Here is a 15,452-nt window from a genome sequence, read left to right as displayed (position 1 = left end):
TGATTCTGTATATTTCACTGTTGATTGTTGCGTTGTAAAATCATTTGTTTCTGCTGTGCATTCAATTTTCACAACAAATTGGTATTAGAGCTCTGTTGTAATGACTTCAGGAATTTCTTCCACAAAGTTTGATGTTGTTAAGTTCGATGGAGTGGGAAACTTCGGACTATGGCAGAGAAGGCTTAAAGATCTATTAGTGCTGTAAGGTACGGTGAAGGCATTATACGGAGTTCAATCGGAAGGCATGGATAAGTTGGAAGGAATTGGAAGCGGAGGCTATGGCGACTATCAGACTTTGTTTGGCCGATGACGTGCTATATCACATCATGGATGAGGAATCTCTTGCAGCTATTTGGCAGAAACTTGAAAGCTGGTTTATGTCCAAGTCTCTAACGAACAAATTGTATCTTAAGTTGAAGTTGTATTGGCTTAAGATTCAGCTTAAGATGGCGGAAGGTTCAGATCTGAACCAACACATCAATGCATTCAATCAGATTGTAAGTCATTTGATGCGAGTTAATGTGAAGTTCGAGGAAGAAGACAAGGGTTGATGCTATTGAATTCCCTACTTGTGTCTCACACGTATGAAAATCTGGTTATGGCACTAACATGGGGCAAAGAAACCTTGAATTTGGAAGAGGTAACAAGCGCATTGTTGGGTTTTCATCAAAGAAAGAAGACTAGCGATGAAATTTCACAAGGTGAAGGGCTTGTGGTAAAAGGTAACCAGGAGCGTGGGAGAAGCAAGCTTCGGGATAGATCGAGTGGTAACAAGTCTCGGTCGCAATCCAAGAAGAAGAAGGATATTCTGTGTTTTAAGTGCGGGAAAAAGGGACAAAACCGGAGTGTCTGGAAAGGAAGAAGGGGAATGCTGAAAACCAATAGGGTTTTTCAAAATTAGCGAATGTAGTAGAAGAAGGAAATTCAAAAAGCAGTGATGGTGATATACTTTCTGTTTCATAAGGGTCAGATCGCCTCACAAATTCTTGGATCCTAGATTCGGCGTGCTCTTATCACATGACGCCAAATAAAGAATGATTTAGCACCTACAAGTCAGTTAATTCTGCTTTTGTTCTAATGGGAAATGATGCTTCATGCAAAATAGTAGGAATAGGAAACGTTAGAATTAAAATGTATGATGGTGCTGTATAAACATTATGTGATGTAAGGCACATACCAGATCTATGGAAGAATTTGATTTGATTGGGCACTTTGGATTGTAACGGATTTAGTTACAAGTCTGGAAGTGGGGTTATGAAGGTGTGTAAATGCGTTCTAATAGTGATGAAAGGCTAGAAGTTATCAGGAAATATCTATGCACTGCTGGGCACTACAGTTGTAGGTGGAGTTGCAGCTGTAGATTCTTAGTTAGATGATACTGTTTTGTGGCATATGCGGTTAGGGCATATGGGTGAGAACCTCATAAGAGGAATCTTTTAAAGGGTATTAAAACATGTAGGCTGAATTTCTGCAAGTATTGTGTTTTTGGAAAACAGAACAAGGTGCAGTTCAATACAGCTACTGACAAGATGGAAGGTTTTCTTGACTACATTCATTCGGATGTTTGGGGACTGGTGTGGGTTGCATCACGGGGTGGACATATGTACTTTGTGAGTTTCATCATCACTCACGGAAGGTCTGGGTGTACTTCATGCGGCATAAGTTAGAGACGTTTGCTAGGTTTAAATTGTGGAAAGTTGAGGTGGAAAACTAGTCTGGGAGGATAATTAAATGCCTCAGGCAAATAATGGAATCGAGTACGCTGATTCAAGGTTTATGGAGTTTTGTGAGTAGCATGACATAAGGAGACATTTCACAGTTCATCGAATACCACAATAAAGTGGTGTGACAAAAAGGATGAATCGAACTCTAACTAAAAGAGCTCGGTGTCTCAGGTTATATGCAGGGCTTGCTAAGAATTTCTGGGCTGAGGTAGTGAGTATGGCGTGTTTCTTAGTTTACCGATCACCAAGGGCATCACTAGAAGGGAAAGTTGCAAAGGAGGTATGAACATGTAATGAGGTAGACTACTTCGGTTTGAGAGTATTTGGTTGTCCAGCCTATATGTACACATTTCTAGTGAGGAGAGATCAAAGTTTGATGCAAAGTCTAGACGCTGCATTTTTCTGGGGTATCAGAAAGGTGTGAAAGGGTTCAAGTTGTGGGATCCAATGGCAAATAAGGTGGTGATAAGTAGAGACGTAGTTTTTGATGAGAAAGCCATGGTGAAGCGTACTCATGAAGAAGATGATGAGAAACAGAAGTCAGAAAACTGGAGCAGAGATGAGTATGTTGTGCGGGTGGAGGTAGAGACTCAAGGCAGTGATGACAGTATTTAGAATGCATGGAGTTCTAGCTTGGGAAATCAATAGGATGATAGTATCACTATACACAGACCTAGACGCACTATCAGGCCACCGCCCAGGTATGGATTTGATGATTTGGTGTTTTATGCTTTTATTTTCAATTGCAAGGATCCAACTACTTTTCAAGAGGCGGTACACAACCAGGATAAAACTAGATAGATGGGTGCTATGGTGGAGGAAATGGAATCATTGCATAAGAATCAGATGTGAGATTTGGTGGAGCTTCCAGAAGGGAAGAGGGCAATAGGTTGCAAGTGGGTGTATAGTAAGAAGGAAGCAACATCAGAAAAAGAAGGATAGAAGTTCAAAGCACAGTCAGTAGTAAAGGGATACTCACAAAAGAAAGGGGTTGATTATGATGAAATCTTCTCTTTTGTGGTCAGAAACACTTCCATTAGGGTAGTGTTGGGATTGGTGACGCATTGAGATATGCAATTGGAGCAAATGTAGATAAAAACAACGTTTCTTCATGGTGATTTGGAAGAGAAGATTTATATATTACAACTAGAAGGGTTCAGTCAACCTGGACATGAACATTTGACTTGTAAATTGAAGAAGTCACTTTATGGCTTGAAACAATCTCCGAGGCAATGGTTCGAACGTTTTGACTCTTATATGATCTGGAGAGGCTATAGGAGGTGTGAGTATGATTGCTGCATGTATGTAAAGAATCTTGATGATGGTTCTCTCTTTTTTCTATTGCTTTATGTTGATGACATGCAATTTCTATAAAGGATATGACTAAGGTAAATCAATTGAAGGCTTTGTTGAATAAAGAGTTTGACATGAAAGATCTGGGTGTAGCCAAGAAAATTCTTGAGATGGAGATTTGCAGGGACATAAATGCAGGGAGATTGTAGTTATCTCAGGGTGGTTATGTGGAGAAGGTGTTGGAGAGGTTTAGCATGGCTGATGCAAAAGCGGTAAGTACATCGTTAGTGAATCACTTTAAATTGTCTACCGCTCAATGCCCAAGGATGGATGATGATATCCGTGATATGTCAAAGGTCCCCTATGCTAGTGTAGTGGGGTGTTTAATGTATGCTATGGTATGTACAAGAACGACCCTGTCGCAAGCTGTCAGCATTATAAGTTTCTTTCAAATCTGGGTAGACAGTATTGGGATGTCGTCAAATGGATTTTTAGATACTTATGGGGTACTTCTCACTATGGCATCATGTTCGGCGTGCTACAGAGTGATTCATCAGTTGTAGGATATGTTAATTCAGATTATCTAGGGGATCTGGATGACGAAAGGTCTACAACAGGGTATGTGTTCACTCTTGTGGGAGGACCTATTTGTTGGAGGTCCATGGTACAATCTCTGGTTACATTATCAACAACTGAGCCTAGTATATGGCAGTCAATGAAGCTGCCAAGGAAGCATTGTGGCTTACTAGTTTAGTCAAGGAGCTAGGCATACAACAAGGTGGAGTTCAGCTGCGTTGTGATAGCTAGAGTGCCATCTATTTGGCAAAAATCAAGTGTATTATGCAAGAACCAAACATCTAGATGTGAGGTTCCATAGGTGCCGAGAGTTGGTTTATTTAGGTGAACTCGTGCTTGAGAAAGTTGACACTTTTGAGAACGCAGCAGATATCTTGACTAAGCCGGTTACCACGGATAAGTTCAAGCATTGCTTGGTGTTGGCCCTAGAGTCAAGTCTAGAGAAGGGTGGGGGGGTGAATGGACTTTTTTTCGTATTTAGACTTTTCTCTACAAAATAATAAATCTTCGCAAGATACAAGCAATTATATCACAATATAAATAATATAAGTCATGCACAAGACGTAAATTAAAGAGTATAGGGGAGAGAAACTTGACAAATGATATTAACAAGATTCAACCCCTTGCTTGCGTCTAGGCCTTGAGACACTCAAGGATTTTCAATCCACTATCAACCTCCTTCAATGGCAGATAAGCCTTCACACGTTGCTCAACCAAAGCCTTTCAGCAAGGTACACCAAGAAACTTCACACGGGAACCAATCCCTTTAACACTGGGTTCATAAAGAACCCTTACAAGATGAAAAAGAATTACAGGCAAAGCTTATTGAATGAGCAGATATTTGATACAACACAAACCTCACACAAATCTCTCAAGTAAAGAATCAACAAAAGATTAGAGAGCAAGAGAGATTTTGAGCACTTGAGATGATGAACTAAATGCAAAGTGCTTGTGAATGATATTCTAAAGATATTAATAACTAAGATCCATGTTTAAACAAGTCTTTGGACTTGTATTTATAGGAAAACTGGACTACTAGCCGTTATATGGTCGTTGGCTTAGTAAAATATTTGTTTACTTTAAAAACTAGTCGTTTTATGACCGTTGGGGTTCATAACCCGACACAAACCGTTGACGGTTTTCCCAAACCGTCGACGGTTTCCTCAGGCAAGAAAACCATTTAGCTCTCTGCCTGAAACCGTTGATGCACCTGGCCAAACCGTCGACGGTTTGCCCCTGTTTCTTCATTATCCAAACCTTCTCATCTGTGAAAATCTTCAACACGAAAGTTGTCGGATTTTTTCTTAGCTTTCCGTAGATCCCAAGATCGCCCTTTTTTTAGTTCTTTAGCAAAAGTTATGCTCCAAATGCTGAAGGGTGTTTCAGGAAATTTGAGAGAGAAATTTGAGTGGTGTGTAAATGAAGTTTTAAACCCAACCAGGACCAAGTCTTTAAAAGATTATAACACTAATATGATTTAAAACTTGTCCAATATAAAAATACATTTGAGTAAAGGATATTTTTATAAAACTCTTATTTTGACTTTGAAAACTCATAAGTACTGAACTTATGACTAGGTCATATCCTATGTACTCTTACGAACTAGTATGCACATGGAATTTTCTCAACTCTTGCTCAATAAACATGTGTGAAATAGAACTACAAGAGTTACAACAAATACTACCTTAAACACTCCGCATTACATATGTTTCGACATTAGTTTCCATTGGTATGTGCTTAAGCTCTTCCGATTGAGTGTCCTCTTGATCTTTGCCTATTTGATTGTCCACTCGATCTTTGCCTATGAGAATGTTTGCTTGATCTTTGCACTAGAACTCGTATCTATGTGATTTTGCCACTTATACTTGCCACAACTTAGTATGCAAGGATTTTCATCAAAATACGACAATTAGGATCATGTAGCCACTTAGGCTAACAATCAACAACAGGGTATTTGTTTACCCTTGTGGGAGGACCTATTTGTTGGAGGTCCGTGGTACAATCTCTGGTTGCATTATCAACAATTAATTCGGAGTATATGGTAGTTGCCGAATCTTCAAGGAAGCATTGTGGCTTACTGGTTTAGTCAAGGAGCTGGGCATACAACAAGGTAAAGTTCAGCCAGAGTGCCATCTATTTGACGAAGAATCAAGTGTATCATACAAGAACCAAACATATAGATGTGAGGTTCCACAGGATCTGGGAGTTGGTTTCTTTGGGTGAACTTGTGCTTGAAAAAGTTCACACTTTTGAAAATGCAGCAAATATCTTGACTAAGCTGGTTACCATGGATAAGTTTAAGCATTGCTTGGACTTGCTAAATGTCTCCAGATGCTAGACTGGAGGCGGTCCCAACCTATTGTCCCAAGGTGGAGTAGCGGGTTTATGTTTTCAGTTTTTTCTCCTAAGGGGCGTATATTTTTCAAGGTGGAGATTGTTGTAATATGTAATTCATATGTTGAGTGAAAGGCATGTACAAGAGAAAACATAGAAGAAAAATTCCTGACTTACAGAAGGAAACCGTCGACGGTTTGGTCCAGTTGTAGAGAAACAGTCTACTGTTTTGTCTTGTTACATCGATTGTTTATTAAATTGTCGACAGTATGTTTGAAACTATAAACGGTTTGACTCGGTTACTCAGCGTTGGTTTTCAAATTTTGAATTGGGACGTTGGATAGGTTGGGTTTTGGAGGTAAAGCCTCAGAGAAAGTTATATATACATGTTGTATGATGTAACTCAGGGTCTTTGGACTCAAGATAGTAAAAATTCATTGTCGATTGCTCCCGTGGATGTAGGCATTGCCGAACCACGTAATACTTCGTGTCATTGTTTTATTGCTTTCATTATACTTTCTGTGATTGTGGTTCTGTATGTTTCACTGTTGATTGCTGCGTTGTAAGATCATTTGTTTCCACCATGCATTTAATTTTCACAACAGATTGGGAGGAATGCCTGTGGTTGGGAGATTGATCACCTTATGGATTTCTTTGGAGCTTGTACAATATTCCCTTTCAAAACATCCCTAATAACCTAAAAGAGCTCAAGCAAAAAATAGCTTCTTTACAGTCAGCTCCATATAGGAATCTCACTTCTCTTGTTCTAGCGGGGAGTTGGTTCTGTGGAAGCCTATTTGGAAAACCACTACCCCTACAAATGTAATTTTTTTTTTTTTCGGGCATGGGAGGCAACTATTTGGAAAATTCTTATAATAGACAACTTGTAGAAAGGGGTTAGGCTCTATGGAAAACGTTGAGACAGTTGAGTATATCCTCTTGTGTTGTTCTTGGACCAGGAATCTTGGAGATTTAGCAACTGCACTGATTAGGCAGCAATAGGATATTGCTAGAATATTGGAGGGAGAAGTATGAGCTTGGAAAGTCATTTGCTTAAGTGAAGAAAGAATGAAAGATTCAACTTGTATTTCCCTTACTAATTTTTTGGATTATGTGGAGGGAAATAAGTTAAAGAGAATTCAAAGCATCACCTATGTGCTTACATATCATTGAAGATAGATGGACTACAAATTTAATTAGTTGATATAGTGGCTTGTTCATGATATACAATTCTAGATTTTTTTGAATCCTTTATTACAAATGATTTTTCTTGTAAATATTTGTACAAGGGGTGGCATCCCTCGATCCCCTTTAATGAATTTTATCTTTGCTTATAAAAATACACACACACACAAACACAAATACAACATGCACAAATGTCCATCCTCTAGTGCAAGCTTTTTAACAAGCTAGGTTTTGAAATTTGGGAAATTATGTATGAGTTCACAAGAGAGGGGGATCTAGAGATGTTATTTGCGTGCTTCAATGAAATTGAAAATATCTTTACCTATTGAGTTGTTCAATCTAAAGAAAAGGTTGGTGTAGTTGTTATTTGTTCATTAGAGGCAAGTTCCAATTATTTTGTGGAATCTTATTTGGCAAATGATGGAAGGAAAATTCATTTGGATCAATCATGTGTGAGAGATGTACTTTTAAGTTGTATGCATTGGCTTCTTGTTGGGGCATGCATAGGAGCTTCACAAATTGGTCACTTGATGTTCTTTTGGTGAAGTGAACAACAATGTATTATTCGATGCATTGGCGGATTGGCTACGGTTTACATATTGAGTTGCAATTGTACAAACTCTAACTTTGTTGATCAAGCCATCTCCTTTGTTAGGAATGTTGTGAAAAGGTGCAAATATTGAAAGGATAGTAGTTAGAAAATATCAGATTCACACTTCCACATAAGCACATTTTGCCCCCACCAAGCTGATTGATTGAAAGTGGGTTGAATGTTTTCTAAGTGTTTGCTATAGTAGTGTATTATCACATTTGTCCTAAGTAGACTTGAGTTGCCATAAACATAATGGAGGCTATTGGTGATTGGGATGACAAGCCTAGGACAACGGAGTGCTCTACTTATGATGAAATTGTGAATGCATTTGAATATTTTAGGGATGAAGATGAAAAGAGGGTAATGTTAGCTACAATGCATGCTTGCTGCCTTGATTTAACTCGAGGTCAATTTCTTCTTCTTCAGTTGGGGGAGATTGATGCAATCGGATGGAGAATTGATTATATTTTATCTTTGAGCAAATCTCGAGCTTAAAATCTACCTAGCCAAGAGTGTTACAACTAGTATCAACGTTGGGGGGGGGGGGGGGGGTGAACTTTAGAATTTTAAATTGATTGAGAGTTGTGACTCCCTTCAGTGGCCCCTAACCTTGTTTGGCCTCCCTCTGGGAGGGAACACAAACTCTAAAGCCTTTTGGAACCTTGTGCTAGAAAAGGTGGCTGGGAGATAGGAGGGTTGGAAGAGGGCATATTTCTCGCTTGGGGGCTGAACCACTTCCATTAGTACAACGCTCTCTAATTTTCCCATTTGTTACCTCTCCTTGTTAAGGATCCCCTCGTAAGTAGCCAAATCTCTAGAGAGGTTGATGTGAGATTTCCTTTGGTTGAGTCCTAGGGAGGGTAGGAGAGACCATCTAGTTACCTAGGAAGTGGTTAGCAAACCCAAGTCAAAAGGAGGGCCCTAGGCATTGCAAACTTGGTATCCAAACACATCTCCCTTATAGGCAAGTGGTTTTGGAGGTTCCCTTGTGAAGTTGATTCCATATGGCATAAGGTGATTAAGAGCCAGTGCGGGATCAAATGGAATGGGTGAGACTCGAGTGATGAGGAGCAGTAGGATCATCTCTCTTGCGTGTCCTATGTATCTATTTAGTTCTTTACATTTATTCGGTTCAAAGTGGATAAAGTCTAAAGAAGTTTTTTTCTACGAGGAAGTGTGGGTGGGGGAGTCTTCATTGGAGTTGAAGGTTCCTCGTTTATTTAAGCTTTCATTACTACATAACACTCCCATCAACTCCTTCATTTTTGTGAGGGTGGTTCTTCTTAGGATTTCCATTTCTTTAGGAATCTAAATAAAAGAGAGGGTGATGAGCTGACTATCCTTCTTTCTTTGTTAGCCTATATTATTCCTTTAATTATGAGGATAAAAGAGTGTGGGAGGGTGATTCTTTGGGTATGTTCACTTCTAAATCTTTTCTCTTGCAACTGTTGAAACCATCCATTCCTAACCTTTTTCCTTGGAACCACATTCTTTGGAGGGCTAAGGTGCTTGGGAGGATTTTGGGCTTTTGTTTGAACATGATTCTGGAAAGGATTATCATGCATGGTTTGCTTGAGGAGAAGGCTCATAAAGTTTATACTCCTGACATGTGTATCATGTGTTGTGAAAGCAACAAAGTGAATGCTCATCACATTGTGCTTTGCAGGATGTATCGCAACTTTGGGACACCCTTTTTTCATTGGTGGGAGAAGAGTTGGTGGCTTCGAGAAAGGTGGGAGAGTTGCTATTGGTTAACTTTAGGGGTTTGTAAAAGAATAGAAATGGTAGAGCTCTTGGAGTGCAACTATTTTGACCATTGTTTGGACATTATAGATTGGGTTGAATGCTAGGATCTTTAAAGTCTCTTATGCTTATGACTTTTATGGGATGTACATGTAGTGTCTTCCCTCACCTACTTATTGGTGCACTCTTTTGGATATTTTTGGGGAGTATCGTTGTGTGACCTTATAAGACACTGGCTGGCAGCCCTTTTGTGATGGTTATTTGCATTGTTTTCCCTTTTTCTTTTCTTTGGTGTATTGTAGTATGTTTCTTGGTTTTAATAATATTGTCTTCTTTTATCCAAAAAAAAAAAAAATAGGATCATATCTTTTAGATTTTAGAATATTTTTACATAAGAAAGTAGTATTTAGATTTTAGAAACATGTACAAAAAGTAAAAGTTGCTGAAATGCAAATGTTAAGGTGAATGAGTAGCATAACATTAAAAGGTAAAATAAAAAAATGAACATATAAAGAATAAACTACGCATAGCATTGGCTGAAGACAAGATAAGAAAGGAGTGCCTTAGATGGTTTGGACATTTGAAACACAGGCCTAGTAGTGTATTCGTGAGGAGGAGCGAGTTAGTTATTGTTTCTAGTATTAAAAGGGGTAGAGGTAGACCTAAAATTGTAGGTGTTGGCCCTAGAGTTGAGTCTAGAGGGGGGGGGGGGGGAGGTGAATAGACATTTTTGCGTATTTTTATTCTTTTCTACAAAATAACAAAATCGTGGCAAGATACAAATGATTATATATACAATGTAAATCATGCACAAGACATAAATTAAAGAGTATAGGGAAGAAAAACTTGACAAACGATATTAACGTGGTTTAGCCCCTTGCCTATGTCCACGCCTTGAGACACACTCAAGGATTCTCAATCCACTATTTGCAATCTCCTTCAAGGATGGAGAAGCCTTTACACCGCAAGGGAACAAATCCCTTCACGCTCGCATAGAGCCTTTACAAGGGAACAATCCCTTAACACTTGGTTCACAAAGAATCCTTACAACTTGAAGATGATAAACAAAGTAGCAGCAAATAATGCTCCTCAATTTGAGTTGATATCAATTACAATGATAACTTTACACTAATCTTTTAAAGTAATGAATCAGAACAAAGATTAGAGAGTAAGAGAGATAGCGAACACTTGAATGATGAACTAAAAAATGCAAAGTTCTTGGAAATGATATTCACTAGATGTTAATCACTAAGATCAATGCTAGAACAAGTCTTTAGCCTTGTATTTATAGGCCAACTTGGGTTCTAGCCGTTTTATGGCCGTTGGATAAGTTTAACAATTTAATATTTGAAAACTAGCCGTTTATAGCCGTTGGGCTTGGAATCCCGACACAAACCATTGACGGATTTCTCAAACCGTTGACGGTTTCCCCCAAATTGTCGACGGTTTGCTCAAACCGTGGATGGTTTACTCCATGCCAAAATCCAATTTTCTTTCTTCCTGAAACTGTCGATGCACCTAGGCCAAATCGTCGACAGTTTGCCCTGTTTCTTCACAAACTTGATATTTAAGTGCATAATCATGGTTCTAACCCAATTGGGACCAAGTATATAAAAGTTTACAACACTAAGGTCATTTAATACTTGTCCCATATTAAAATACATTTGAGTATAGGATATTTTGATATTTTAATAAAACTCATTGTTTTGTCTTTGAAAACTCATAGGTATTAACCTTATGACTTAGTGATATCCTATGTACTCTTATGAACTAGTATGCATATGCAATTTGCTCAACTCTTGCTCAATAAACTCGCGTGAATCAAAACTACAAGAGTTACAATAAATACTACCTCAAACACTCCCCATTACATATGATTTTACACTTGCTTCATCGGATGTGCTTGAGATCTCCCGATTGAGTGTCCTCTTATCTTTGCCTATTTGAGTGTCTCGATCTTTGCCTATGAGAGTATTCGCTTGATCTTTACACTTAACCTGTATTTGTATGATTTCGTCACTTAAGCCTATCACAACTTGATATGCAAAGATTAGTTTAACTTAGAATCACTAATGGGTTGTTATCATCAAAATACGACAATCAGGATTATGTAGCCACTAAGGTTAACAGTAGGGATAGAACTAAAATAACTTGGAATGAGCTAGTGAGAAAGGATTTAATTAGCTCTTAAGTTAGAGGAGGAAAATGCTCTCGATTGGGTGAATTGGAGGAAAACGATTCATGTAGCTAACTACACCTAATGGGGTTGAAGGCTTGTTGTTGTTGTTAAAGTAGTAGGGGTAGACCTAAAATAACTTGGAATGGGGTAGTGAGAAAGGATTTAATAGCTGTTAAGTTAGAGGAGGAAAATGCTCTTGATTGGGTGAATTGGAGGAAAACGATTCATATAGCTGATTGCACTTAGTGGGACTGAAGGCTTGTTGTTGTTGTTGTTAAAGTAGTTTTTAAGTCTATTTAGGAGCTGTTTGGTACCATTCTAAAAAAATATGGAAACAAAAACATGAATTGAAAACCAAAACCCTAAAAGAAAACTAAAAGTTGGAAACCGGCAACTTGTTTGACTAATATTTCTAAAACTAAAATAAAGTAAAAATTTGACTCAACAAATGGTCTTTTTTTCTTTGAATAATTAAAATAGTAAAAATAAAAATAATATAAATTTAAAAATTATTGTAATAAAATATAAATTATTATAATTATTTTAGCTAATTATTATATTCCATGCGTAGTGCTACAAGAATAATATTATTGTACATGACAATTGAAAAATTGTAGAGATATTTTTAAAATGACTTGTTATTATTATTATTATTATTATTATTATTATTATTATTATTATTTTCAAAATTTTAGAAATTTTGTGGCTTTCTTTAATTATATTTTAAATTTCACGTGGGCATTCTATTTTACTTTTAGTAAAAAAAAATGATATATAAATGAATTAATTAATCCACTAAAGTTAGTTATGGATTTTGGTGTTATAGCATTGCCAAAACATCTGAAAATTATAAAATCTGGTTTTCAGTTTTTTTGGAAACAGCTAAAAGCCAACTACAGAAACAGAAAATTGGCAACACAAACAATTGTGTTGTCATAATCTATTTCTTCACTATATAGAAACGAAAATAGAAAATAGAAATGATACCAAACTGACCCTTAGCTTTCTAAAACTACTTGCATGTTCGTATTTGTTATACTAGGAGTTGATAATAGAATTAAGTTGTGTTGGACATTGCTCCTGCATCAAAGATTCAGTCTCTAACCCCCTTGCCACTTTTGGGTCCTTTGGAAAGAGGGAAACCATATAGTTTTCGGTTCAGTTGTAAAGTTCAGAGATTCGTAGTCTTTTGTATCTTTGATTGCTTTCCCAACAATCTTTTTAATGAAAGTTTGTTTTTACTGATTAAAAAATGCAACCAAAAATTATTGTTTCCTCATTCAGACATAGTACTAACATTTCCTCATATTGTGATTGGTTCAATTTTGTGTTTGTTGAGAGACCTCAAATGCTTGAGGGAACCATATGCATGTCTACAAGTACACTTGGATTTTTCATCTGAATTATTTTCTAATCCTCAAGAGGTTTTCAAATTGTTTTGCGACAACTTGGACTTTAATTGGGGATTTATAAGGAACTCTTTAAATGCTGTAAATATTGATGTTTGTGTCTTTGTGAGATATGATCCTAAGCCTCTGCAAGACTAAAAAAGCAATAAGTTGGGTTTTTGTATATAGGAAACAATATCTTGATTACAACACATGGAGCTGGTTTGTACAAATTATTTTAACGGCCTACTTATAATGTATGTGACTTGCATGAACTATTGCACTGAGCTAAGCATTACATTATGAATTTGGCAGTTTCTAGTTAGCTAGCTGAAGTTTTTCTTTTACCTTTATGCTGCATTTAGGGTTATTAGTTTGACCCCAATGTGGCTGATGAGAAGGAGCTAATTCACGTTGCTGTAAAATTGCTTGTCCCTATGAAAAAGTCCATTGGAAAGAAAAAGCTGATCTTAAATGTATGGCAAAAAATCTGTAAGCTGCCTGAAATATTTGAAATTACCAAGAAAAATGTCATTTTTGTATACATAAAAAATATGGGCGGTTTTTTTATTTATTTAATGAGAGTGAGTAATTTATAATATTTTAAAACAATAGAGACACTCATGAAATAGAATAATCTGTTAGAAAAAAGTCAGCCGTTATCTTTTTAAAAGTTCCAAATCCTCAATTTTCAAAAACTCCAAAAAAAAAAAAGAAAAAAAAAAGAGAGACTAAAGTTAGCTTTTTAAAAACTTTTAAAAACAATCAAACGTGTTGCATCCAAGTCCCAACATTTACTTTCTAAAAGGAGCGCTCTTGCGCCAAATATGAACAGGACTAAAGGATCTGCCAAATCAGTGGGATGTAAAAATGTATTGGTAGGGGTAGGGAATCATTCCACCTTAAAGGGGAGCACCTGCGCGAGCAGTGGTGGATGAAGTGGAAGAGAGAATACTGGCTCGAGTAATGCAGTCATTGGTGAGAATCAAATGCCTCAGAAGCCTAAGTGGTCCTCTGCAAGTTTTACCCAAGGAGGGTAAGTTCATCCAAAGAACATAGGCCAGACTCTCCGTAGTATGAGAAGAAATACAAAGTACATTACTAACTTGAAAAAGAAATAGATAGCTGTTAGTGTTGTAGTTTGTGTTGAGCTGTAGTATTTTTAGAAGATCATGTGTTGACCGAGTATTATTGTTTTTATGTAGTTGGGAATTCTGGAGCTTTCTTAGTTGGTCTCATGTTAGGGCTTTTGCATTTTTAACTCTGTTTTTATTTATTTGCAATTCTTGAGTTGATCTTTGTTTTCATGATCAACCTTGGTTTTGTCCTTCTTGCTTTTGTAGTTGCTTGACTGCATTTGTCTATTCCTTTGATTTTCATGCCATAGTGACAATATTTTCTTTATTTGGTAGGCAAAAGAGAAAGAATTGAAGAAACTTAAGGCGGCACAAAAAGCAGCCAAATTTCAGGTAATGATAGTACACTGTTTTGTGTGCACCTGACTTTTGTTAATTATTCATGCTCTTCATTTAGGCCATACGCCTTTAATCTATATATTGGTGTCTATGAAGAATGTAAATACTGATTGGCCTGTTTCTTCCTTCAATAACAACTCTAAACTCTCTTGGTTTAATTGTACATGATGTTTTGAAGGCACAACAAGCATCCAATGCCCCTAAAAAGAGTGAACGAAAGAACTTGAAGCGAGATGCAGAGAAAGAGAATGCTGAGGATTTTGTTGACCCAGAAACTCCATTCGGCAAGAAGAAACTACTTTCTCGTCAAATGGCAAAACAGTACAGTCCTACTGCAGTAGAAAAATCGTAAGTATGCTATTAATTTTGTGTTTCTACCTCCTCCACTAAGGGTGAATTTAGTATGACTTAGAAAGAAGCACTCTTGGAGTCGTGGCAAAAAAGCAACTTTTGGCCTGATAAATAGTGTTACTCAGTGCAGAAACGAATCACTTAAAAAGCATAATAGATTATGCTGTAACTTTTGAAAATAAGATAGAAATAGAAGTTGAAAAGGTGATGCTTTTAATTTTGTTTTAACTTTTTAGCAGTAAAATATGTCAGGTGGTAAGTTGTTCTTGTACATCAAGCAAATGACTGAAATGTTCTCATCACAACCTAGCAGTATTTCTTTTTTATGTTTATTTTATATTTTGCATTTTTCCAAGGACAAAAACATAATTTGCATAAAAGTGCCATTTTTCTTTAATGCTCAAAGCTTCAAAGAAGTCTCTTTTTTTTCTCTCCAGCCAAAATTTACTTGCATTCACAATATTTTTCACACATAAGCACTAAACAAGTGTATCACCGTGAACGCTACCTAGGGCAGTACTCATTTTGACCCTGTGCTACTGTGGGAAGTGCTTATTGTTGATAAGTTGTGACAAACATAATCACAATCAATTCCTATTTGCAATTTTGGTG

The 15,452-nt window shown here is 37.1% G+C and overlaps 1 protein-coding gene across 1 annotated transcript in view; it reads left to right on the top strand.

The window, feature by feature from the left end:
- Window positions 1-15,452, top strand: part of LOC131146263 (valine--tRNA ligase, mitochondrial 1) — a 40,348-nt gene that overhangs the window by 5,631 nt on the left and 19,265 nt on the right. The window contains exons 3-4 of the mRNA XM_058095736.1: window positions 14,427-14,483; window positions 14,668-14,837. Of these exons, the coding sequence (XP_057951719.1) occupies window positions 14,427-14,483; window positions 14,668-14,837 (227 nt within the window). The remainder of the gene's footprint in view (window positions 1-14,426; window positions 14,484-14,667; window positions 14,838-15,452) is intronic.

Source organism: Malania oleifera, chromosome 13, assembly GCF_029873635.1.
Source record: "Malania oleifera isolate guangnan ecotype guangnan chromosome 13, ASM2987363v1, whole genome shotgun sequence".
NCBI classification, from domain to species: domain Eukaryota; kingdom Viridiplantae; phylum Streptophyta; class Magnoliopsida; order Santalales; family Ximeniaceae; genus Malania; species Malania oleifera.
The sequence above is the reverse complement of the archived record's forward strand: the minus strand, read 5'-3'. Positions and strand labels throughout refer to the sequence as shown.